General features: G+C 39.3%; 1 protein-coding gene across 1 annotated transcript; it reads left to right on the top strand.

Moving 5' to 3' along the window:
- The first annotated feature begins 6,182 nt into the window (after positions 1 to 6,182).
- On the top strand, positions 6,183 to 17,933 carry ZNF322 (zinc finger protein 322). Its single transcript, XM_032463379.1, has 3 exons — positions 6,183 to 6,503; positions 7,348 to 7,436; positions 13,578 to 17,933. The coding sequence occupies exon 3, from the start codon at positions 13,760 to 13,762 to the stop codon at positions 14,969 to 14,971; it is 1,212 nt and encodes a 403-aa protein (XP_032319270.1). The 5' UTR covers positions 6,183 to 6,503; positions 7,348 to 7,436; positions 13,578 to 13,759; the 3' UTR covers positions 14,972 to 17,933.
- The last annotated feature ends 6,483 nt before the right edge of the window (positions 17,934 to 24,416 follow it).

Below are 24,416 nucleotides of genomic sequence, written 5' to 3'. Positions count from 1 at the left end.
TTTCTCCTAGAAGAAATAAAAGCAAGAATAAACAAATAGGACCTAATGAAACTTACAAGCTTCTGCACAGCAAAGGAAACCGTAAGTAAAGCAAGAAGACAACCTACGGAATGGGAGAAAATTTTTGCAAATGAAACCGACAAAGGCTTGATCTCCAGAATATATAAGCAGCTCATACAACTCAATAAGAAAAAAATAAACAACCCAATCCAAAAATGGGCAGAAGACCTAAACAAGCAATTTTCCAAGGAAGACATACAAATGATCAAAAGGCACGTGAAAAAATGCTCAATATCACTAATTATCAGAGAAATGCAAATCAAAACTACAGTGAGGTATCACCTCACACCAGTTAGAATGGCCGTCATTCAAAAATCCACAAATGACAAATGCTGGAGAGGCTGTGGAGAAAGGGGAACCCTCCTACACTGCTGGTGGGAATGCAGTTTGGTGCAGCCACTGTGGAAAACAGTGTGGAGATTCCTCAAAAGACTAGGAGTAGACTTACCATATGACCAAGGAATCCCACTCCTGAGCTTATATCCAGAAGGAACCCCACTTCAGGATGACACCTGCACCCCATGTTCATAGCAGCACTATTTACAATAGCCAAAACATGGAAACAGCCTAAATGTCCATCAACAGGTGACTGGATAAAGAAGAGGTGGTATATTTATACAATGGAATACTACTCAGCCATAAAAACCGACATCATAACGCCATTTGCAGCAACATGGATGATCCTGGAGAATGTCATTCTAAGTGAAGTAAGCCAGAAAAAGAAAGAAAAATACCATATGAGATCGCTCATATGTGGAATCTAAAAAACAAAAACAAACAAACAAAAAAAAAAAACAAAGCATAAATACAGGACAGAAATAGACTCGTAGACGTAGAATACAGACTTGTGGTTGCCAGGGGGGCGGAGGGCGGGAAGGGATAGACTGGGATTTCAAAATTGTAGAATAGATAAACAAGATTTTACTGCATAGCACAGGGAAATATACACAAAATCTTATGGTAGCTCACAGAGAAAAAAATGTGACAATGAGTGAGTATATGTCCATGTATGACTGAAAAATTGTGCTGAACACTGGAATTTGACACAACATTGTAAAATGATTATAAATCAATAAAAAAAAGTTAAAAAAAAAACAAAAATAATCAAGTAGGACCACATCAAACTAGAGAGCTTCAGTACAACAAAAGAAAACATTAATCAAATCAAAAAACAACCTACCAAATGAGAGAAAAATATTGCTAACCACACTTTTAAGAGGTCAATATCCAAAATATATAAGGAATTCATACAACTCAATGGAAAAAAATTAATCCAATTAAAATCTGGGGAAGGTGGTCCAAGACAGTGATACAGGAAAATCCTGAACTTACCTTCTTCCATGGACACCAAATCTACAGCTACACATGGAGCAATTCCCTCTGAAACCCAAAAACTACCTGAACAGCTCCTTTACATCAACTAATGAGAAAAGGTCCACATCAAAGAAGACAGGAGAGGCTGAGACATAGGCTCACCATAAACCCTAGCCCCTGAATGGCAATCCACAATTGGGAGGGAACTAACCAGTCTGGAGCATCTCCCTGAGGAGTGAAGAGTTCATACTCCACATCAGGCATCCCACCTTTTAAGACCTGCACCTGGGAGATGAGCCCCCAAAACACCTGGCTTTAAAAACCAACAGGGTCACATCCACAAGACCCAAAGGGCTGTAGAAAACTGAGGAACAAACTATAGAAATGATCCCTGAACCTATAGTCTTCTGAGAAACTGCTCTTAAAAGGCTCCTGCACAGGCTTACTTGCCCCAGAGCCCAGCACAGAAGCAGCAGTTTGAAAAGAACCCAGATTACGTGTGAAGGAGATTCACTTGCTAATCTAAAGTATCCATCAGAGGGACAGGGGCCTGATGGGGTATTCTCCGGGGACAGAGGTGCTGGGGACAGAAAATGGCTGGAGCCATTTTCACATTCTCCCTCTACTTTGCTAAAGCCAGCAGGAGCCATCTTCTTTTTTTTCCTTTTTTCTCAGAGGGTGCCATCTGTACCCTCTAGCCTGGGATCCCCAACTTTGCACTTTCTCTCTGCCTTTCTAAAGCCAATGGGCACCATCCTTTTTTATCTAACTTCAGTACTTGTACTCTGCCACACTCCACAGGGCCAGTATCTCTTGGTGAGGGGGCTTTTATGCACATTTGGTGGCCCAGTTTTTATAGGGAGGCCAGTGGAACTTGCATTCCTGGGTCCCATGGGACTAGAACAATTGGAGAGACAGTTCTTGGCAGACTACCACCCCAAGGGCACTGCACACATAGCAGACTGAAACACACCCCTAGTCTTTCTGTGAAGGAAGCCTATTTGTCCTGGAGCTTCAGCCTGAGAGGCAGGCCTTAGGTTTGCTACACATCTACAGTCTTACAGAGATGCTCTAAGAGAACACAGGCAAGAGAATGCCATCTTTGTGCTCTCCCTCTGCCTCACTCCAGCTGGCCAGTATTTCCCAGAAATTAACTTATACACCTGTCTGAAGCCCTGATTTTTGCAACTGTCACCCAGGGGACACCTTCAAATTGCCTGGCCTGGAGGCCAGCGGGGTTTACAATTACAGTCCCAAGGACCATATGTATTTACATATTTTAAGTGTTGCTGTCTGAGGGGCTGCCTTTCAACCAGCCTAAAATTAGGTACTAAGATTCCCTTCTTTTGGGGACACTGGTAGGTCATGGCACACCCTTAAAAACAGGGAGCTATTAAAAAAAAATAGGCCGCTTGCAAATAATAAACATTTTAGACACTGTGGGCCACAAAAAATTTTTATAAATAGGCTGCTTGGACAATCATAAAGTTTCAAGAGACAACTGAGAACTATGCAATGTATCATATACAAGAAAATTGTTAAGGGAGTAAATCCTAAGAGTTCCTGTCTCAAGATGGAATTTTTTTCCCTTTCTTCCTGTCTCCTTTCTTTTCTCTTTATTATATCTATATGAGAAAGTGGATGTTAGCTAAACATAATGTCACAACCATTCCATAATATATGTCAATCAAGCCATCATGCTGTATGCTTTAAATTTATACAGTAATGTATGCCAATAATTTCTCAGTAAAGCTGGAAAAAAAGTAGAAATGCCGAGTAGACCTATAACAAATAAGGAGATTGAACCCTATAATGCAAATATTGGTCTGCTTGATGTTGTCCCATGACTCCCGTAAGTTTTTAAAAATTCTTTTTTCTTTTTGCTGCTCTGGTTGGATGAGTTCCCCTACTCTGTCTTTGAAGGCACTGATCGTTTCTTCTGCTTCGTCTAATCTACTGTTGAAGCTTTCTGGTGTATTTTTCATTTCAGATATTGTATTCTTCAGCTCTGTGACTTCTGTTTGATACTTTCTTATATTTTCTATCCCTTTGTTGATGTTCTCATTGTGTTCATACATTCTTCTCCCAAGTTTATGACCATTACTGTAAACTCTTTATCAGGGAAATTACTTATCTCCATTTTAGTCTCCACCCCCACCCCCTAGAGGTTTTTATCTTGTTTTCTCCTTTAGAACATATGCCTCTGTTTCCTCATTTTGCTATTCTGTGTGTTTTTTCTGTGGGTTAGATAAAACAGCCCTTTCCTAGTCCTGAAGGAGTGGCCTCATGTAGGAGATAACCTTATCATTCAACCTTGCCCTAGCTTCCCTCCTTCCCAACCCCCGCATGTAAAGACTTTTTTTTTTTTTTTTTTTTTTTGTCATGAAATTATTCTTGTAGTTGTGTGGACTGGCAGACTTTCCTTTTGGTTTTTTTTTTTTTTTTTTTTTTTTTTTTGCTTGTGCTTTTGGTGTCATACCTAGACTCATTCTTCAACATCTTTAGCTAGATCAAGCCTGGAACTTGGGGTTCCTACTAGAGGGCCATGCTCCAGAGAGGACTGGCCATCCTCCAGGATCTGGTGCTCTTAATGATTCTGGTAAAGTACTTTCTCAACATGACAGAAAGTCTCTGCAAATGAACTTCATCTGTATAGGTTGTTCAGGAACCCCACTGGACCCAACTATGCTTCCAAATTTGAGGTAGATTCGGGTCTTACTGGATTTGATGTGCTTTATCTGCTGTTTCCATAGATTGAGGGGTGGGCTCTTGGGAAAGGTAATCTCACGTGCAGGCTTTCGACTCCTACTCAGTCAGATAAGAATGGACCTTGTGCCTGGAACACAACTTTGCCAAGAGATAAAGAGTCCACACAGCCTGTGCCAGGCTTACCACCTTATGTGGGGATATCTTTCCCCTGTTTCATAGTTAATGTGTACTCCTTTGTTCTGCTTCAGCACGTGCATCAGTGACCTCAGGCATGCTCCCAGCTTTCAGTATTTCAGACTCCATGGGGGAGGGGTTGTGGCCCTCCTGTTGCAGGAGAGTTGTGTGCATGGGTCTACTACCCTGCATCAGTTGCTGTGGGGACCTGCTAGACATGGGGGACTGACATACATATTCAAACTGACCTTGCTCTGTCTTTTCTCTGTGTAAGTAAAGTGTTGTTTCAGCCTGTGCTTGACTGTGTTGTGTTTTCCTTGGTGACTGTGATACCAAGATGCAGTGAGCAGAGTGTTTGGACTTCTATTTCTGGTGGTCAGCAATAATGATGATCTTTGCTACCATCCAAGTCGTCTGAGTCCTCCCTTGACATTAGTAATCAGTACACAGGGAACCTATGAATATATTATCTTGATGGCGAAAAGGATTTTACAGATGTGATCAAGGTTACCAATTTGAGATGGGGAGGTTATACAAGTAAGGCAATTCAATCACATGAGTCCTTAAGAATGGAGAACATTTCCTGGGTATAGTCAGAGAGTTATGCAATGACAGAAGGCTTGGAGAGAAGTGGCATGAGAAGAAATTGGTCCTTCACTGCAGGATTTGAAGATGGAGAAGAAAGGCTATGAGCCAAAAACTGCAGGAAGCCTAGAAGCGAGAAAGAGCAAAGAAGCAGATTATCCAAAAAGGAATATAGCACTGCCAACACCTTGATTTTAACCCAGGGTACCCTGAATTAGACTTCTGAAATACAGAACTGTAAGATAATGAATTTGTATTGTTAAGTCCACTAAGTACACGGTAATTTGTTACAGGAGCAAAAAAAAAACCTGATTCACACCATTTTCAGGTTCTGAGATTATATATACCTTGAGGACTGTTGCTTCTCTCATCCAAAGCAACTTTGGGGCATGATGTTGCTCACACACATAGCCCCTCAGTTAGTGTCTGATACATATTAGATGAATGAGTAAATTAAAACCGTTTGCCCCAATTTTGTTCAGGCTGGGTATCTGGATTATTAGCTAGGCTGATGTTGGGTTAATAACTGTTTTCCATAAAGAACAGCCATGTATTAGCTTACAAAACAATCTATTCAGCCACAAGTTACTTCTCTACTATGTTTTACCTGGTTTTTCTTTTTTTTTTTTTTCCTTCTTTTATCCCCCAAATTCCAAAGGTTCTTCCTTTATTTGATTTGAAGATTTTTGTTGTCTTAAACACACCAACAAACAACAATATGAACATCAACAACACATTAACAAAAGCAATAAAATATTCTTTATTAACTTAAAGATATTGTTCCTCAGCCGGCAGAAGGGGAAGGATCCTTCAGTTACATTCACGTGCTTTGTGAATTAACATTGGTCCTGTCAGATCAGTCCTATCTTCCGCTGCAGTTTTCTCCACCCACACAAGGCCACCACTACACACATTTAAGAGCATTTCATTAAGAGCATTTCATCCATCTCTCTGGCCACATCTTCGGTGACAGTGCTTCCACTGTGCTTTGGGATCCGCCATTTCTTCCAGATCCTTCAGGGCGCTTTCCTCAGGGTCGGCAGCATCCATCTCGGTGACGCTGCCCGGCCTCGAATCCTCTTTCAATAGCCTTGAGGAAAGAGAATAGAAGTTGTAAACTAACATAAACAGCGTTGCTTCTTCTTAGACAAGCGGGTAGGAGGGCTCTCGCCCCACCCCTGGACCTCTGCAGTTAAGAAAGGACCCCTAAATCCTCGCCCGCTCCGCCCCGAAACACCACGGGCCGCGAAGCGCAGGCGCTCCCAGGGCCCCGCCCCCGTGCCAGAGGCTCGGCCCCTATTGGCCCAGAGGCCGGGAGCGAAGAGCCCTAGTAGCTGAACCGAGGGTGACCATGTGATTCGGGGGGCGGGGCTGCGCCGGCTGCTTCCCAGCCAGACTGAAAGGGCTCGGGTAGCTGGCCTGGTCGGCCCTTAAAGCGCCCACTGGACGGCCTGGCCCCAACTCCCTTCGCCCAGCCGCGCAGAGGGAGCTGCTTGTGGCTCTCGTCGGCCTCCCAGGTTTGCTTTCCTTCTTTTCCCGAAGGTGGGCCTTTAGGTTCACCGCCCCGGAGCCCGCGGCCGCCGGGAAGCCCAAATCCGAGTGTCCGGAGAGTAACCGGAAGTGCTGTCCCTGGCGGAGGGGCGGCGTCGGCAGCCGCCGGGGTAAGCGCGGCCCGCGGGGCCTGGGAGGGGCATGGCCTGCGGGGCCCAGGGACGAGGGGAGGGGTTCGGCAGGGCCCGAGACCCCCTTCGGCCTCCGCCTGGTAGGAGCAGCCTCAGTTCCTCGCGACCGAGCGGAGTCTGGGAACCCCCTGACGGCGAACCGAAAGGCGGTCAATGAAAAGTTGAAAGGAGAGAAGCTTAGTACTATCGTTCCAGGAGATCATAATAGTAAACACTGCCAGGCACTTTTCTGAGCGATCTGTATCTTTTATATTGGAGAAAAAAACCCAAGGGCGTTGAATGGAGTTCCCTATCCACCACCCACCCCCATCTTTAATGCAGAGATTGGTCATGTTGCAGCCGAATCTAGATGCAGAAAAATCTGGTTTGTTCAGTCATTTCATAACCATTTTTGGAAACCAGCGTTGTATGTAACTTTGTATCATTTACACTTACCAACTGCGTCTTGAGGTTTATAGTAGTAGAAAAATGAGTCATTGACCTCAGAAGTTGCGATAATACACTTGGCAGAGGAGAATTAAAAACAAGCAAGTAGAACGGAAGTCAGGGCTTTATTATGAAGTTAAAGTTAGTCATTACCCAGAAGGATTCTCGATGTTTTGTCGAGAGCTGTTAGGGAAGGAACTGATGGCTACCAGTGGCAGGTACTTCTTACAGGAGAAACAATGTAAGCAAAGGTGGGAAGAGGTACCTTATGGCTGAAGGATACTGATCAGACTGGGAAGTAAATGGGCCCAATTTTCAGATTTCCAGCTCCAAAAAATCTTAAGTTTCACAAAAAATTGTAAATTTCCACATTATTGATATTTTTTTTTTTCTCTAGGAGAGGAAAGAATTGAGTGTTGTGAATAGTTATGGACTAGAGACCTTTTGGAGGCAGAAACAAGACAGTCTTGAGTCTTTGTTGTTATGGTAAGTGACATACCAGGCTGTATGTTTCTGTATAAATGGTGGATTTTTGAGGGGGGGAGGAGAGGAGGACTAGGGGAGGACAAGACGGAATGGGAGAAGATACATGGGAAAAGAGAATGATCTTTTCCTAGCTCCTGAGATAGAAGAGTAATAAAACTGAGTCCTATCCTACCAGTTTAAGTGTATTTTCTACTCCTTTCTAATATCCTTATTCATAATAGGCTTGTAGTAATTGCTTCATGATTGACTGGAAGCCCCCAAAAAGGCAGTATGCCCTGGAGTCAGAAGATGGAAATTTAAATTCTAGCTCTGCTACTTACTAGCTGTGAGTTCTTAGTAGTTATTTAACTGCCCTGAAGCATCAGGTTTCCTATCTGTAAGGTGCAAACGTTGGTATTAATACCTGTTTTACAGCGTTCTTGGGAAGATTAAATGAGATAATCCATGTAATCAATGAAATATAAGTGAAATAATCCCTAGCCTAGGGCCTGATACAGTAAGCATTATCTGTTTTTTAGATAATGCTTTATCGACTTTGTCTGCTTGTCCCACACATCCTTTAACTGCAAGGATAGCCTTGAGCTTTGAAGTTCTATACTCTGCCTGTCTACTTGGACTTTATTGCCTGTCTGCCTATTCTGTGCACTCTGACCCTAGCCATGGAAGAGAGAACCAGTCTTTTCCTAGGATGAGGTAAGAGAAACCTCTTAGAAAAGGGTGCCCTGAAGCTAAGGCATGTTTTGGGGTTTGCCAGATGGACCAGCCAGGACTATTAGCCTAGCCTGTTGCTTTGCTATTGGGGCTCCAAGGATGATGATGATGATGGCTCTTTTCTTGTTCTGGTATTCATATTTTTCATTCACTCAACAGATATATTCTAGACACTAAAAATAGTGCAGTGAACAACAACAACAAAAAGTCCTAAACCTAGTGGAAGTTATATTGTAGTAGGAGAGAGAAACAAATTAACAAATATAAAATACATATCACAAAGCTGAGAGGTGATAAATGCTATGGAAAGAAACAAAACAAGATAATGGGACAGTTATTTGAGATGAAGTAGTCAGGGTGTGCTTCAGACTTTTTAGTCAGACACACGAATTAAATAAAGGAGCAAGCTACTTGGGGGAAGAACATTCTAGGCAGAAGGAGTAAGAGTAAAGGTTCTGATGTGTTCTGTGAGGCTGAAGATAGGTGAAGACACATTATGTAGGGCAGTGAAAACTTTAGGTTTTATTCTCAGTGTGGTAGGAAACAGTTATAGTATTTTGAACTAGGGAAGTATCATGGTTTACTCTAAGTTTTGACAGCCAGACTATATTTTATTTTCTAGGTGCTGCACATCTCAGAGACTTAGTTTAGGTAATTTATTTGGCATAATTTCCCTCAGTTTGGGTTTGCCTGATGTTTCCTCATGATTAGATTCAGGTGATATATTTTTGGCAAGATAGCATAGAATTGATGTTCTGTTCTCTTTGCATCATATTAGGAGGCAATTATATATCTTGTTATTGGTGGTGTTAACTTTTATCATTTGGTTCAGGTGGTGTCTTCCAGGTTTCTATACTGTGAAGTTACTTTTTTTGTCTTTGTAATGATTAGATATCTAGTGGGGAGATATTTTCTGCTTGTATAAATATCCCAGTTCTCATAAAACTTTTCATCCACTAATTTTTGCCTGAAACAGTTACTAACTCATCTTTTGATTGGACATGTGGTTTTCTTAATTCCTTTATTTCTTCTACATTTAATTGTTGGCTTTTTCAGTATAAGAAAAAAACTTTCCCTTCTCCAACACTATTCACTTTTTAAATGAGTGTGGACTCATGGTTTCTTACTGTGTTACTAATTTATTACTGTTGTTATTTATTTTGATGTTCTGTTTGTTCCAGATTTGTATAGTGGCAGCCCCTTCAGCCTGGCTCCTGGGTCCTCTTGGCATATTGTCACCACTTTTTGAGCACTTCCTTATTTTCTGACACAAAAAGTTGTTCCGGACTCATCTTTCTAAACCCTGGAATTAGCCATTTCTCCAAGGAGCCCAGGTTCTTTTCAGTGGGAAATGGTGTTTAGAAACCAAGATCTAAGTGCTTGGTATGCTCATTACTACTGGGATTTCATTGTTTCTATATGACCTCTCAGCAGACACTATTAGGAAAAAAATATACACTTTCACACATACACACATTTCTGTTTTTTGTATATATACTTCAAAACCTTGACCTCATACTGATACTTCTAATTCCAGTTAAACACTACAGAGCTCATTCTAGCCGTTCCCTTTTCTATATTTGTAACTCCCTTCTTCGATGGTGAGGCATGTGGGTGCCGTTACATTTACTTATTTGTTCTTTCCTAGTATATACATTAAATAGTGAACCTTTACCACCATGGGGGGAAACCCCTGCTAATTAGAGTTTGGTAATTGTCTGGGGGAAAACCCCTGCTAATTAGAGTTTGGTAATTGTCTATAATTCTTTTTACCTTTAGCTTGAATTTACATACTCCTGATACTGTATTATAGTTATTTGAATTGTTTTGCCCTCTTCTGGGTAGTTTTGTTATTCATTTGAAATACAGACTCATTTGTTTTCGTTAGTATCTCATTTAAAATTTTTTCTCCCCCATATTTTCTAGTTAGTTATTTATTGAATATGTGAAATGTAACAGTAAAAAATGTGTGTTTTACAAAGATGTATACTCAAAGAAATATGACTTTCTCCCTCCACCCTTTGGCACCAATTTCATTTTCCTGTTCTTTTAATCCCATTTTCACCAACCTTGTGATGGTAACCAAACTCATTCGTTTTTTCTTTATCTTTTCTGAGCTTCTTTTTAACCAAATGAATAGATACATGTATAGTTTTTTATTTCTAATTTATTCTTACACAAAATTTAGCATACTTTTTTACACTGTTGCTTTTTAAAATTTACAGTTGATCCTGGAAATCACTCCACATCAGTTAGTAAAGATTATCTTCATTCTGTTTTACACTGCATAGTACTTCATTATATGTGAACGTACCAGGTTTATTTAACCACTTTTTTGCATATGGGCATTTAAGTTGTTTGAAATATTTTCAAATTACAAACATTGCTACAGTGAATAACTTTATACATGCGTATTTTTATATTGTTGGGGGTGTATCTTCATAGTCAACTCCTAGAAATGGGATTGCTGAGTCAGATGTAAATGCGTGTCTAGTTTTATTAGATATTGCCAAATTGCCCTCAAGGGGTTGTACCAATTTGTATTCCCTCCAGCATCAGATGAGACTGTCTGTTTCCCCATAGCCTTGAGAACAAAAAGTTATCATATCTTTTAATGTATGCCAGTTTGATTGGTGAGAAACAATATTTCACATTTCTTTTTTATGATTTCATTTCTTCAAGTAGACTTTTTTTTAGAGTACTTTTAGGTTCACAGCAAAATTGAGTGGAGCATACAGAAGGTTTCTACGTGCCGCCTACCACCCTCCCCCACCCAAGCCTCCGCAACTATCAACATCCTACACCAGAGTGGTACATTTGTCACAGTTGATAAACCTACATTGAGACATCTTTATCACCCGAAGTCTGTAGTTTACCTTAGGGGTTGTCTTGGTGTTTTACCTTCTGTGAGTTTGGACTAATGTATAATGACATATCCTTACCATCTGGTATCATACAGACTAGTTTTGCTGCCCTAAAAATTCTCTGTGCTCCTCCATCTATTCACCCCTCTTTCCCAAACCCCTGATAACCACTGATCTTTTTTTTACTGATTCCATAGTTTCGCCTTTTCCAAAATGTCACATAGTTGAAATCATACAGTTTGTGGCCTTTTCAGACTGGCTTCTTTCACTTGCCAATATACAAATAAGGTTCTTTTGTGTCTTTCTATGGCTTAATAGCACATTTCTATTTTAGCACTGAATAATATTCTATTGTCTGAATGTACCATAGTTTGTTTATCTATTCATTGAAGGGCATCTTGGTTGCCTCCAACTTTTGGCAATTATAAATAGAGCTTCTGTAAACATCCTTCTGCCGGTTTTTATGTGCATATAAGTTTTCCAGCTCCTTTGGGTAAACACCAAGGAGTGCAACTGCTGGATCATATGATGAGAGGATATTTAAAATTGTTAACAAACTGCCAAACTGTCTTCCAAAGTTGCTGTGCCATTTTGCATTCACACCAGCAGTGAGTGAGAGTTCCTGTTGCTCCACATCTTTGTGAGCATTTGATATCAGCGTTCTGGATTTTTGTCATTCTAATTTGTAGTGGTATCTTATTGTTTCAGTTATCATTCATAACATGAATGATCAACTAATGACATGATGTTGAGCATCTTATGTTTTTTATTTGCCATCTGTCTAGCTTTTGCCCTTTTTTAAATCAGGTTGTTACTTTTCTCATATTTTAAGAGTAAAATATATTTTGGAATATAGTCTTTCATCAGATATCTTCTGGAAATATTTTCTCTCAGTCTATTGCTTATCTTAGTCTCTTGACAGTGTCTTTTGCAAACAGAAGTTTTTAATTTTAATGAAATCCAGCTTATGAGTTATTTATTTCATAGATCATGACTTTAGTATTATATCTAGAAAGTCACCATCATACCTAAGGTCACCTTTATTTTCTCCCATGTTATCCTCCAGGAGTTTTATAGTTTTGTGTTTTGATCCACTTCGAGTTAATTTTTGTGAAAGGAGTAAGGTCTGTGTATAGATTCATATTTTTGCATGAGGGTGTCCACTTGTTCCAGCACCATTTGTTGAAAAGACTGTCTTTTCTGCATTGTATTGCCTTTGCTTCTTTGTCGAAGATCAGTCGTCTGTATTTATGTGAGTCTGTTTCTGGACTCCTTATTCTTTTTCAGTGATCTGTTTGTCTGTTCTTTTACCAATAACACACTGTTTTGATTACTGTTACAGTAAGTTTTAAAGTCAAGTAGCATCAGTCTTCCAATTTTGTTCTCTTTCAATATTGTGTTGGTGGTCTAGTGGTTAGGATTCGGCGCTCTCTCCCAATGTTGTGTTGGCTATTCCGGGTCTTTTGCTCTCCGTATAAACTTTAGAGTCAGTTTGTTAATATCAACAAAATAGCTTGCTGGGATTTTGATTGGAATTGAGTTGAATCTGTAGATCAAGTGGGAAAGAATTAAAATTTTGACAATATTGAGTCTTCCTGTTCATGAAGATGGAATATTTCTCTATTTATTTAGTTCTTTTTTGATTTCTTTCTAATCAGAGTTTTGTTGTTCCCTCATATAGATCTTGTACGTATTTTGTTAGATGTATACCTACATGTTTCATTTTTGAGGGTGCTAATGTAAATGGTATTGTGTTTTTAATTTCAAATTCTAATTGTTTGTTGCTGGTATGGAGGAAGGTGATTGACATTTGATATTAACCATGTATCCTCCATCCTTGCTGTAAGTGTTTGAAAGTTTTTCTCTTTGCATTATTTAACTATTATTTATAAGTTTTTAATACTTTTTGTTGTTATTATACAAGGAATATCCTCTATCCTTGTATATGCTAATTGGTTTTTTTTTTGTGCATAGAAAAAGGCTATTTATTTCTGTGAATTTTATATCCTGTTACTGAATTCTTTTATTATTTGAATCAGTTTTAGTACTGGTTCTCTCTAGGGTTTTCCAGTGATACTCTCGTATGTCTCTAAACAGAGGTAATATTTCTTTTCAATTGTTACACCTCCAATTGTTTTCTCTTTTTAAATTGCATTGACTAATACTTCCAGGTCAGTGTTTAATAATAGATTATGATCATTCTTGATTTGTTCCTGATCTTAGTGGAAATGACTAGTTTTTCTCATTTGGGTGCTGCTGTAGGACTAAGGAGTGTATATATTTTATGTTAAAAGGAAGTATCTATGAATTTCCTACTTTCTTGAGTATTTTCATCAAGAATGGATGTTGATTTCTGTTGTGAATGCTTTTAGTACCTATGGAAATAATCATATTTTTATCCTTAGATCTCTAAATATGTGGGATTATATTAATGGATTTACTAATATTGAATCAGTTTACCCCTGTAAAACCCAGAGCACTTGTGGACTCTGATGCACAATTTTAATTTTGAGCATTTTTTTCTTGGTTCCAGGAATATAAATAATATTTCTTCTTTGTCTCACAGGGTTGGCAATACCAAGTAAGGAATTAGTGTATATGATGCTGGAAACTTGTGGGGAGGAACTGCTCAAGACTGAAAGGCCTGAAACAGATGTATATGTCAAGTTCCTATCAAGAAAATTACTGTGAAGAAAATGACGGGTCAGGAAGACCAGTGGAAAACTCCCTAGGAGAGAGCCATAGAAAATGTACACTTCAGAAGAGAGATCTACTCAGAGAACTCAAAAAAGGAAAATATATCATGTTTGCCCTCAGAAGGGTAAAAAGATTTTTATTCGTGTGCATGAGATTACTCAAATAGATGATCAGATATACCAGTGCCTTGAACGTGAGCAAAACTTCTGTGAAAACTTAGCTCTTATTATGTGTGAGAGAACCCACACTGGAGAGAAACCTTATAGATGTGATATGTGTGATAAAACCTTCCTCCAAAGCTCAGATCTTGTTTCCCACCAGAGGATCCACAGTTACGAGAAACCTTATAAATGTAGCAAGTGTGAGAAGAGCTTTTGGCACCACTTAGCCCTTTCGGGACACCAGAGAACACATGCAGGTAAAAAATTCTATACGTGTGATATTTGTGGCAAGAATTTTGGTCAGAGCTCTGACCTGCTTGTCCACCAGCGAAGCCATACAGGCGAGAAACCGTATCTTTGTAGTGAGTGTGATAAATGCTTCAGCCGAAGTACAAACCTCATAAGGCACCGAAGAACTCACACAGGTGAGAAACCATTTAAGTGTCTGGAGTGTGAAAAAGCCTTCAGTGGGAAATCAGATCTTATTAGCCACCAGAGAACTCATACTGGTGAAAGGCCCTACAAATGTAATAAGTGTGAGAAAAGTTACCGACACCGTTCAGCCTTCATTGTTCATAAAAGAGTTCACACTGGGGAGAAGCCCTACAAGTGTGGTGCCTGTGAGAAATGCTTTGGCCAGAAATCAGACCTTATCGTTCACCAGAGAGTCCACACAGGTGAGAAGCCGTATAAATGCTTGGAATGTATGAGAAGTTTTACTCGGAGTGCCAACCTAATCAGGCACCAGGCCACTCACACGCACACTTTTAAATGCCTTGAATATGAGAAGAGTTTCAACTGCAGTTCAGACCTTATTGTGCATCAAAGAATTCACATGGAAGAGAAGCCACATCAGTGGTCTACCTGTGAGAGTGGCTTCCTCCTAGGCATGGACTTTGTGGCCCAACAGAAAATGAGAACTCAGACAGAGGAGCTACACTATAAATACAGTGTGTGTGATAAAAGCTTCCACCAGAGCTCAGCCCTTCTACAACATCAGACAATCCACATTGGTGAAAAACCATATATCTGTAACGTGGGTGAAAAAAATCTTGAGCTCAGCCCTCCCCCTGTATCAGAAGCCTCACAAATGTCTTCTTGACCAGACAAGAAGCTATAATACCATAAAAAAAAATGTATTTACAACGTCAGAGAACTCATTAGGATGAAGAACTCTAGGCAAATCTCAGACTTTCCTCAGAGCTCAGACTTCAGTGGGGACCAGAGAATCTGCAGTTGTAGGAAGTTGAGAAACAGTTTGTCCAGAGAGCTGTCCTTAAAGAACCTTATCAGTCACTCCAGTGAGAAACCTGACAAATGCCCTGAGTTTTGAAAAACCTTTAGTCCAAGCTCATGTCTGATCACCCTCAAGAGGATTCATAAGGTTGGGAAACCTTATCAATTTGGTGAGTGTGAGAAAGCTTTCTAGCAATACTCACCTCCTCAGTCCAAGAGAATTCACATCGGAGGACAACATATTAAATGCCCTGTGTCAACAGTGCTTCAGACAGTATGCATATCTCATTGGACATCAGAAAGCTCCACTGGGGAGAAACCCCAGCAAGTGTAAAAAAAAAAAAAAAGCTTCTAACAGAACTATGACTTTCTTACCCATCAGAGAAGCCATACTGCTGAATATTTGCATATTTGTCTTAAATATGGCAAAAGCATTAGTTGGAGAGCCTTCTTGGGTTTGCACTAAAAAAACCCAATCTGAGGAAAGACCGTACGAATTCTCTGAATGAGAAAAGCTTCAGTGTCAATGATCTGCTCTTGTGGTACAGCAGGGAATTCACATAAGTGAAAAATCCTATAAATACTTTGAGTCTGAATAAAAGCCTTGCAAGAAACCCTTACCTTATTAGGCCCCAAAGAACCTGCTCTGCAGAGAATTTTGTTCTAGTAAGAGATCTAACTGGACTGTGTACATTTAATAGTATGAGAAGAACTGTTCTCATAGTTAGTTGACCCCTATAGTAGAGATGAGTTTTAATGGAGTCAAAATGTAAACTTTTCTTTTTTTTCTTTGAGATACCCAGAAACTTGTTCTGGGAGGAACTGGGGCAGGTCAGAGTAGGCCTGATGGGTAACTCAGGTAAAGATGCTTTTCTTTTATCTGAACCACTTAATGATTGCTTTACTTTCCATTTTTAAAATTTGGAAATCCAATAAAGGAAAGGACTGTAACCTTGTGATAGAAGGTGTGGCATGTGTTACTGTTGGGGGAAAAAAGTACATTGACTTGGCCTCTGTTGATTTTTTTAAATTCTTGGCTAGAATGGGGACTAGTGTGTTGATAGTAACGTGGGAACCTTTTGCTGGTTGTGGAAAGAACTAAGCACCAAGGGAGTAGTTATCCTAGATCAAAACTTCTCCCAGAGTTTCCCCTTTGGAGGGCCACCCTCATAAAGAGGCAGAATACTCACCTTTTTACTTGATGTGCATTGAGGTATACCCTCAATGGTTTCCTTTCCCTAAAATATCTTTCAGATTATTACTAGTATTTGAAATTTTAGCTTTAGAGATTTCATTTCTTCTCAACTCAGAAATGCAAATTCCAGGGTAATAGTTACGATATCGCTGGTATCTGTGTTTTTGTGACTTTGTTGATCGTGTTTTCTTTCCATGATAAGGTATCCTCATCAGCTCCTTACAAAATGATAAGGGGAAGACGGAAAGAAAGATTTAAGCCTCAGTAGGCACAGAATAAAACACATAATGATGCATTATTAATGGAGGAGCTAGACTTGAGAATCCTGACTCGAAAGCTGGTGTGTTTTTCACTCCATTATCCTGCTGTTTATAGCACATCAGGCCCGGTAATGATCTGCCTTTCATTTGTTTCGGTTCTACTAAGGAAAGAGAATACATTTTATTTGCAGAGAAAAGATTGCAATCACCACAATAAAAGGTGTATATTTGGCCTGTAATGTAGGATTCTGAATGCCAGAAGGGAAAAGTAGTTGGCAGATTCATCAGTGGTTTAACGATAAGCGCTTACCTCCAACTTAACAGGATAATTATGATTACCTTTAACATTCTCCAGGAATAACTATAATTAATCCAGGACATAAATGGACATTTCTGAGGTTTTTTTCCTTCCCTCAGATTAAAAGAAATGTTAATACTTAAGATTCCTACAGTATTTGGGACTATAGATTGGTGAATAAATATTTTGGGTCCTCTGTTTAATCTTAGCATATCCTGAACTCCAGAGAGTGTTGGCGTTCGGATTCATGGATCCGATTGCTGTGTTGCTACCTTGCGTATGGCGCTAAGCTTTGATCCTAATGACTGGTTGATGACCCTGGTAATCTTAGGGTCAGCAGATATAGCTCATAGTGATAATAAGGAATCTGGTCCTAGGGTGATTTTTTTCTTTTTTCTTTTAGAAAACAGATCCTGAAAGTTTATTTGATCTGTTGTGTTTCAGTAATTTTCATAAATAGCTCTTATACCATGAAAACTTTCTCAGTGTGATAAAACACACAAGATGTATTTCTCTTTGGTGAAAATCATGCCTATCACTAGTATATGTTTGACAGTTGTAATTCTTAAAATAGTGTTGGGTGTATGGCATGGTGGTGATGGGAATTAGTCCCCATGGCTACTTGTTAGTCATTAGAATTTGGAGAAGGGAACAGAGTTTGTATCTTTGGCAGGGCAGTGACTTGCCCCTTCTTTCAATTAATCTTACTGGTAATTGTCTCTAGTCTTTAAGTAAATTCAGGATGGGCCATCCCTCAAGCAGAGAACTTAGAGGGTATGAGACAGGTCTGAGGGCTTTTAACCATGGGGGAAAATGGTGTTGGTATTATTCATATAGCATAACCTGAGGTTGGAGAGGACCACTTGGGAGCCTGCAACCAAAACTAGAAGGTAACTTCTGGGATGGATGGAGGTTCTCTTGAAACAGTGCCAACCTAAATCTACCTCAGGTAAGTAGTTAGAGTAATTTTTTAAAGATTTCAGACCAAACAAGACACTTGTATTCAGTCAATGTATTCCTATGCTTTAATGTTTTTGTTTTCCCTTAATTCTTAAATAAAAATTGTTCTGAAAAACTCCAGTTTTTGTCTCCACTATACTAAGAAAACGCATTTCCCCTACACTTGATTTAGACTAAAGCAGATATTCAGGAGTGCTTGCCAAGTGTATATGTATATCTAATCATTATGATGTACACTTTAAATATCTTACAACTTTATTTGTCAATTATGCCTCAATAAAGCTGAAAAAAAAAGAACAAAGTGGATATTCATGTGACCATTAGGCCAGGTGGTGATGATAACCATTGGACCATCCCTAGAATTCTAGGAATTTTTGATGCTAAGGTAGAGAGTGAATGGAAACCTGGAAGGAATTATTGTCTATGTGCTGCTGTGGACATTGAATCCCTTTGGAGCCTCTCCATTGCATTACGTAAATGGCAAAGGGAGGAGTAATAGCTTAAACTGACTATATTCGGGAAAAAATTCAGAAACGATAAAACGTCTCTGTGAGTAAGCTACAGCCTCAAAATTAGGGGAAATTTGAATTTTCAGTTCCCAGTGAAATCAAAAAATGACTCTAATTCTACCTCTTCGCACTGGTCTTATTTGTTGGAGTCTGGCAAGGGAGATGGTGTAAAAATCCCGTTATGAAGTTGGCTCCAGTTTACATCTGTCTGCTCTGCCAACAGAACAGGTCCTAGGGTTTTAAGTGGCTTTTACTGTACGAAAAGAATTAAGTTGGATGGATAAATAAAAGGGGAAGGGAAGCTAGAACAACTTCAAGTTCTTTTTTTCCTTTTGGCATTCACAGAATGGTGTGGCTAGAACAAGGCCTGCAGCCTTCATGCCCCGCCCCCCAAACTGATGCTACAACCCAACATTTAGGTGGGCTGTGGTGAGAAAATAGTTTGGGAAAAACACTAGTCATACCCCCTACAAGCAATTGGAAGGGGAATGGTGGCCCACTGTCTGGGCAAGAAGGGAAAGGTGCATCCCAGACACGCATACACCACAAGTCTCTCCTGAAATAGTTCATGTCGCTCTGGAGAAACAAATATTTGTAAGGCAATCGAAGCTTTCTTGTTTCATGCCCAAAATATTAGCTTGTGTCATCACTTTACCCAAGCAGAGATTTGGACTTTGAAGTAGTGAGGGAGGCTGAAGGCAATTAACCCTTGCAGAAGGGATCCTTTTATCTGGCAGAGGGCACTTTAAAAATCGGGATATAGAGATTTTACAACTAGTAGTGACTGATAGCATCAAGTAATTGATTAGAGAGGAAAAGAGAAGACTCTTAAATTAGTTCCTGTTTACCTTTTGTACCCATTTTCAAATTCTCTGCAAACTTCTTGCACCCGGGACTCTCAATTGCCTGGCTCAGAAAGTTGTGTTAATATATTTGAAAATGAGAAACCTTTTGTATGGAACTCTAAGTGGAGCATCATTGAATCCAGCACCTCTTCTAAATGGGGAGCCTCAGTCTTGCAGGTGGAGGAGTTTGGAGCTGCTTTGGGAGACATGGGGGCAGTTGGTTTGGGGGCAGCAGGGCCATACCATGGTTTACCCAATGGGCGGTTTAAACCAGATCAGTTGTTTCTGACTGGGCAGGGGACTGATAGGGGAGTTGTGTGGAACGGGTGCAGCTGCAGTGACCAGTCTTAGCTCTTATCTCCTCTGTCGATGTCCTAAGCCCACACTCTCAGTCTTATTCAGCCACCCTCTCTCCCAATAGGATCATGTGCTCCACTGAGAAACATCTCCGGCGGTCAGAGCCCTCCTGACCACTTCAAAAGAAATCTCTCTATCCTGCCTTTCTTCTCCTGAAGGAATAAATGTCCTGACACCTTTAACATTCTGTTCAACAACCTCTGGAACCTTCTTCATTTACTTCTATATAGACTTTTCATTTATTTCCTTCACTGAGATTTTTCCTCAAGTCTTCAAATATATATAGATGCCCTTTCATTCCTTGTCTTATTATTATTATTTTTTTAAGTTTAGGTCACCCTTAATATGCTAATTTTTCTCTCCTTTTTCCCCCTTCCAGAATTCACCAGCTTAAAATCGATACTGCCTCCATTTCTAAGTGTTCATTTCCTATCGTGGTCTAATCTGGCTGCATTCAGTTTTCCACCCAGGTATCCTCTCAAAGATCACCAGTGACCTTTGAACCAAAGTGGATGATGTGCTCTCCAACATTGTGCATCTGTTGCCTGCCTCTTTTGTGTGTGTGTGTCCTGAGCAATACTGTGTAGTACTGATTCTCACCCTCTTCCAGACATTTCTTTTTGTTAACTCCTATGTTGGCTCCTTTTTTTCCTTATCTCATAAAGCATAGTCCCTAATTACCTGCTTTCTCTTAGAAAACTTATTCATCTGTATGTACATCTTTTGTTCAAATGTAAATGACCTCCAAATTCTCATTCCCATCAGAGCTAATTTTAGTTTTCCAGAGTCCTGAATTGTCACTCTTAAAGGCTCAAACCATGTAAAATCCAACTCATTTCTGTTTCCAACCACTGACCCATGTCCCAGTTTCACCACCTGTGCTGAGCCAGGAATCATGTTTGATTCTTCCCTTTCTCTCCCACTGTCACCAGATCCTGGCATTCTTTCTTCATGTCTCTCACACTTATTCCTTCATTTGCATTCTTACTATCACGACTCTAATCCAGAAATGTATTAATTTGTTTTGGTTTTTGCAGTGTCTATCCTCTTTCTCTCCATCCTACTCAGTTCAGCAGGTTGATCTGCTTTACCACTGTCTTATGCAGCCTTAAATAGATTACTCTCCGTTCCTTATAACACCAACTGTACATTTTCTAACTTAGCTTTTAAGAAACCTAAAATTTGATCCTTTTTAAAGATATATTTTCCACAGTTAATCAAGAGCAGACATTTCACCCTCATCCACTGTGTGGCGGGAGTGTGGTTTGATGAGTTGAGGGCAACTTCAAGCATGAAATATCATTTCTTTTGTCTGGTTTGTGAGACCAGACAAAGCTTAAGGTAATTTAGCACCTAGCATTACTCTGATTAGCATTATAAGGCTATGGTGGGCGCATAAACTATGTCAGCTCAATTAGACTAAAGGAAAAACCTTATATAAATCCTTCCCCACTCATTCCACTGGCGTGGTTGCTCTGGCTCTGGGGAGTGACAGAAAGGCAGAGCTGAGAGAATTGCCAAGAGATGGGTCAAGAACCGTGCCTAAAGTGAGCTATTGCCTTCCAATTATATGAGCCCCCCAAAAATCCTTTTTGATTATGCCTTATTGAGTTGGTGATGTTCCAATATTTAGAATATAACTCAGACCTCCAGAACCTGGTCTACACTGCCCCATGTAATCTGATTCCTGCCAGCGTCTGCTATCTCATCTCTTGCTACTCCCTGCCTCCTACAACACTGACCACACTGGCCTTTCAATTGCTTCTAATACTCAAGTAAGATTGTTTTTTGCCTTTACACCAATTGTTTCTACTGCCTGGAATGTTCTTTTAATAAGATCTCAACTTAAAATGTCACCTCCTCAGAAGGGACTTTCCAGCCATAAAGCTAAAACACATTTATATAGATTCTGAAGTTCTCCAATCTTATTTTCCTGTCTTTCTTTCCTTACTTGTGTTTTACATAATTGAAACTCAGTATATGTTGATTGCACCCATACATGAAAATATCTAGTATTCAGTTTATTAATTTGGTTTAGTTGTCTCTGTGTCCTATAAATAGGAATTAAAGGTTTTTGCCTTTAAACATAGTTAAGTTTTCTAGGTACCTAAGATGGAAATTTAGTTCATTACCATTTTTCTTTTTCTAATAGTCATATTAGAAAACTCAAGGCTATAAATTTCACTCTAAACACTGCTTTACATGTTTTCATTTTCATTCTTACACATGAAATGGCCTTTCAGATACCAATAAAGAACTTAATTGTGATACAGACTTTGCCCAGTCAAAGCTCAGAGGAGAGATGCATCACCCAACTCAATCCCTTATTAGGAAAACCAGTTCTGGAAGCCCCACCTCAGAGTTAGCACCTCTGGTTGGAGTTCCCACCATGAGGGCCAGAAACTCCCAGCTACTCTGCTCCAAGCAGTTGAACTTGAAGCTGGAAGTATGTAGTTTCTTTCCTATATCCCTTGTGACATTTTCATATGGGAATTTTCCTACTTTGGAAATTCACTGTCCTACTAGGTACACCAAGAGTTAAAGCACCAGCTGTAGGAAATTAAACAGCTACAGGCAAATAAGCCTCCCTAGAGGGGAGGTGGAAAGGAAGTGACCTTTGTTAAGCACTTATGTAGGAAGAACTACTATTTCTTTTTAAAACATTAAAATCTGGTATTAAAAGACCATCTGAAATAACTCAACATTCATTTGTAAGAAGGAGTATGCTGTGGCTTGACCTGAAAGTATCTTTACTGAGGGTTTGCCTGAACTTGCAGGCTTATTGTCCAGTGTTGTTTGTTCTTGAGGGCGAATTGTGCTCAGCATGGAGAAGATCAATGTTCTTTTTCCAATCCATGAGCATGGAATATCTTTCTATTTACTTGTGTCTTCAATTTCTTTCATCAATGTCTTATGGTTGCAGCGTACAAGACTTTTACCTTCTCAGTTAAAAGGCATTTTATTTTTTTTAATGCAATTGTAAATGGGATTGTTTTCTTAATTTCTTTTCAGGTAGTTTATCGTTAGTGTGTAGAAATACAACTGATTCTTGTATATTGATTTGGTACTCTGCAACTTTATGAATCTGTTTATTACTTCTAACAAATTTTTGGTGGAATGTTTAGGGTTTTTTATATATAATATAATGCCATCCACAAATAGTGACAGTTTTACTTCTTCCTTTCTGATTCAGATGCCTTTTATTTTATTTTTTTACTTGCCCAATTGTTCTTCCTGTTGCAGACTGGATTTAGGTTCCTGGGAAATACCTCCCTCCTTTTCCTATCCATCTTTATTTTCTTCACTGGCCAGAAATTTAGGCATTTAAACCTGATCCTTGCTTAACTAACCTTGGCCAATTCCATACTACTCCTCTTCAGAGTCTCTTCAAGTATATTGAATTGGGGGAAGAGGAGAATTATTTTCTGGAAGATGTTGGGTATTAACTTCTTTTCTGTCTTCACTGAGTTGGGTGTGGAGTTCCTGTCTGCAGCGCCTACATTCTGAGGTACTTTCAGCTGGTCGTCATCAGCCACAATATGCAATGAGAGTAGCACACAAAGCTAATGCCTCAAAGTATAGTTTTCCCTCCTGTCTCTCTTGCTGGATCCTCAGTGCACTTGTGTGTGTAATCAAACCAGGAAGTCATCAAAATCTCACAGGGGCAATTGATTTATATTACTGCTTCTGGCTTCATGATTTTGCTTATAGAACAATAATGTCTACCTCTTGAGACATATTCTTTTACGACCTTTTTGTCTATTCTTGCAGCTAGACAATTTATAGTCTGCATAGTCATCACCAGAAAATCCAGCACATTCATAGAAACACCCTTTCTCCAAGACCATAAGCTGATGTCCAAGCAACTGATTAGTACCTTTGTCTCTGCTTATGGCATTAATTGCAGCTTTCACTTGTGGACTATGTACTTTATAACTTCTAGTAATTGGCTTTGCCTTCATGACCTTTTGTTTTCCAGCAGTAAGTGCTTTTGTTTTAGTAACCAGAAACAAACTGTTACCCAAGTTTTGTTGTATTCACTGGAAAAATTTAAGCCACTTTTGATGGTAATTGTTTGATTTTTCCAAGAAATGAACCAGATACTACTTCGTTGCTCAAGGCTGGGACTTTTGGTTGAGACCTAAACCAGCCCTCTTGCCTGCAGCAGAGGCACACAACCCAATAAAGCAAAATAGACCTAAAACTCAGCCTGAAGATTCATGATTGAGAAATAAATTGTTGTTGTTTTAAACCACTGAGATAAATAACATTACTATTAATGAATTTTGTGACATATACTCATGGTTATAAAGTAATATACCTACATTTCTTTAATTACCTGAGTTATTTTAAATTTAATATTTAGGTTTCAGATACATCTGGAATTTGGTCTAGCTTATGGTAAGAACCATATCAGATAGCTGCAAGTTATTGCCATACTGTGTATTAATCTTTTCTCCAGAAATTTAAGGTGAAATGTTTTTCACACATTAAGTTTTCATATATGCTGAAATGTTGGGATTTTTCTATTCAGTTTTTCTGTTCTTGAATATTTTACCAGTAATACCCAGTTCTAATTATGGGGGCTTTATAGTATATTTTAATGCCTCTTTAATAACTCTTTTTATTTTCTCTCTGCACTTTCCTGCTCTTCTTGGGTCTTAAGTGTACCCAGCTTGACAGCTCATCCTACAAATCTTAGGACTTAGCAGCTTATAATCACACTAACAAACTCTTTGAAATAAATCAATCTCTCTCTCATATATGTATATATACATACATATACACACACATATACTAAGTGAAATAAGTCAGAGAAGGACAAATATTATATGATTTCACTTATATGTGGAATCCAAGAAACAAAACAAGAAGCAGAGTCATAGA

The sequence above is a fragment of the Camelus ferus genome, chromosome 20 (genome assembly GCF_009834535.1).
Source record: "Camelus ferus isolate YT-003-E chromosome 20, BCGSAC_Cfer_1.0, whole genome shotgun sequence".
Lineage (NCBI taxonomy): Eukaryota > Metazoa > Chordata > Mammalia > Artiodactyla > Camelidae > Camelus > Camelus ferus.
Note: the sequence above shows the minus strand (reverse complement) of the source record. Positions and strands in the feature narration are given on the sequence as shown.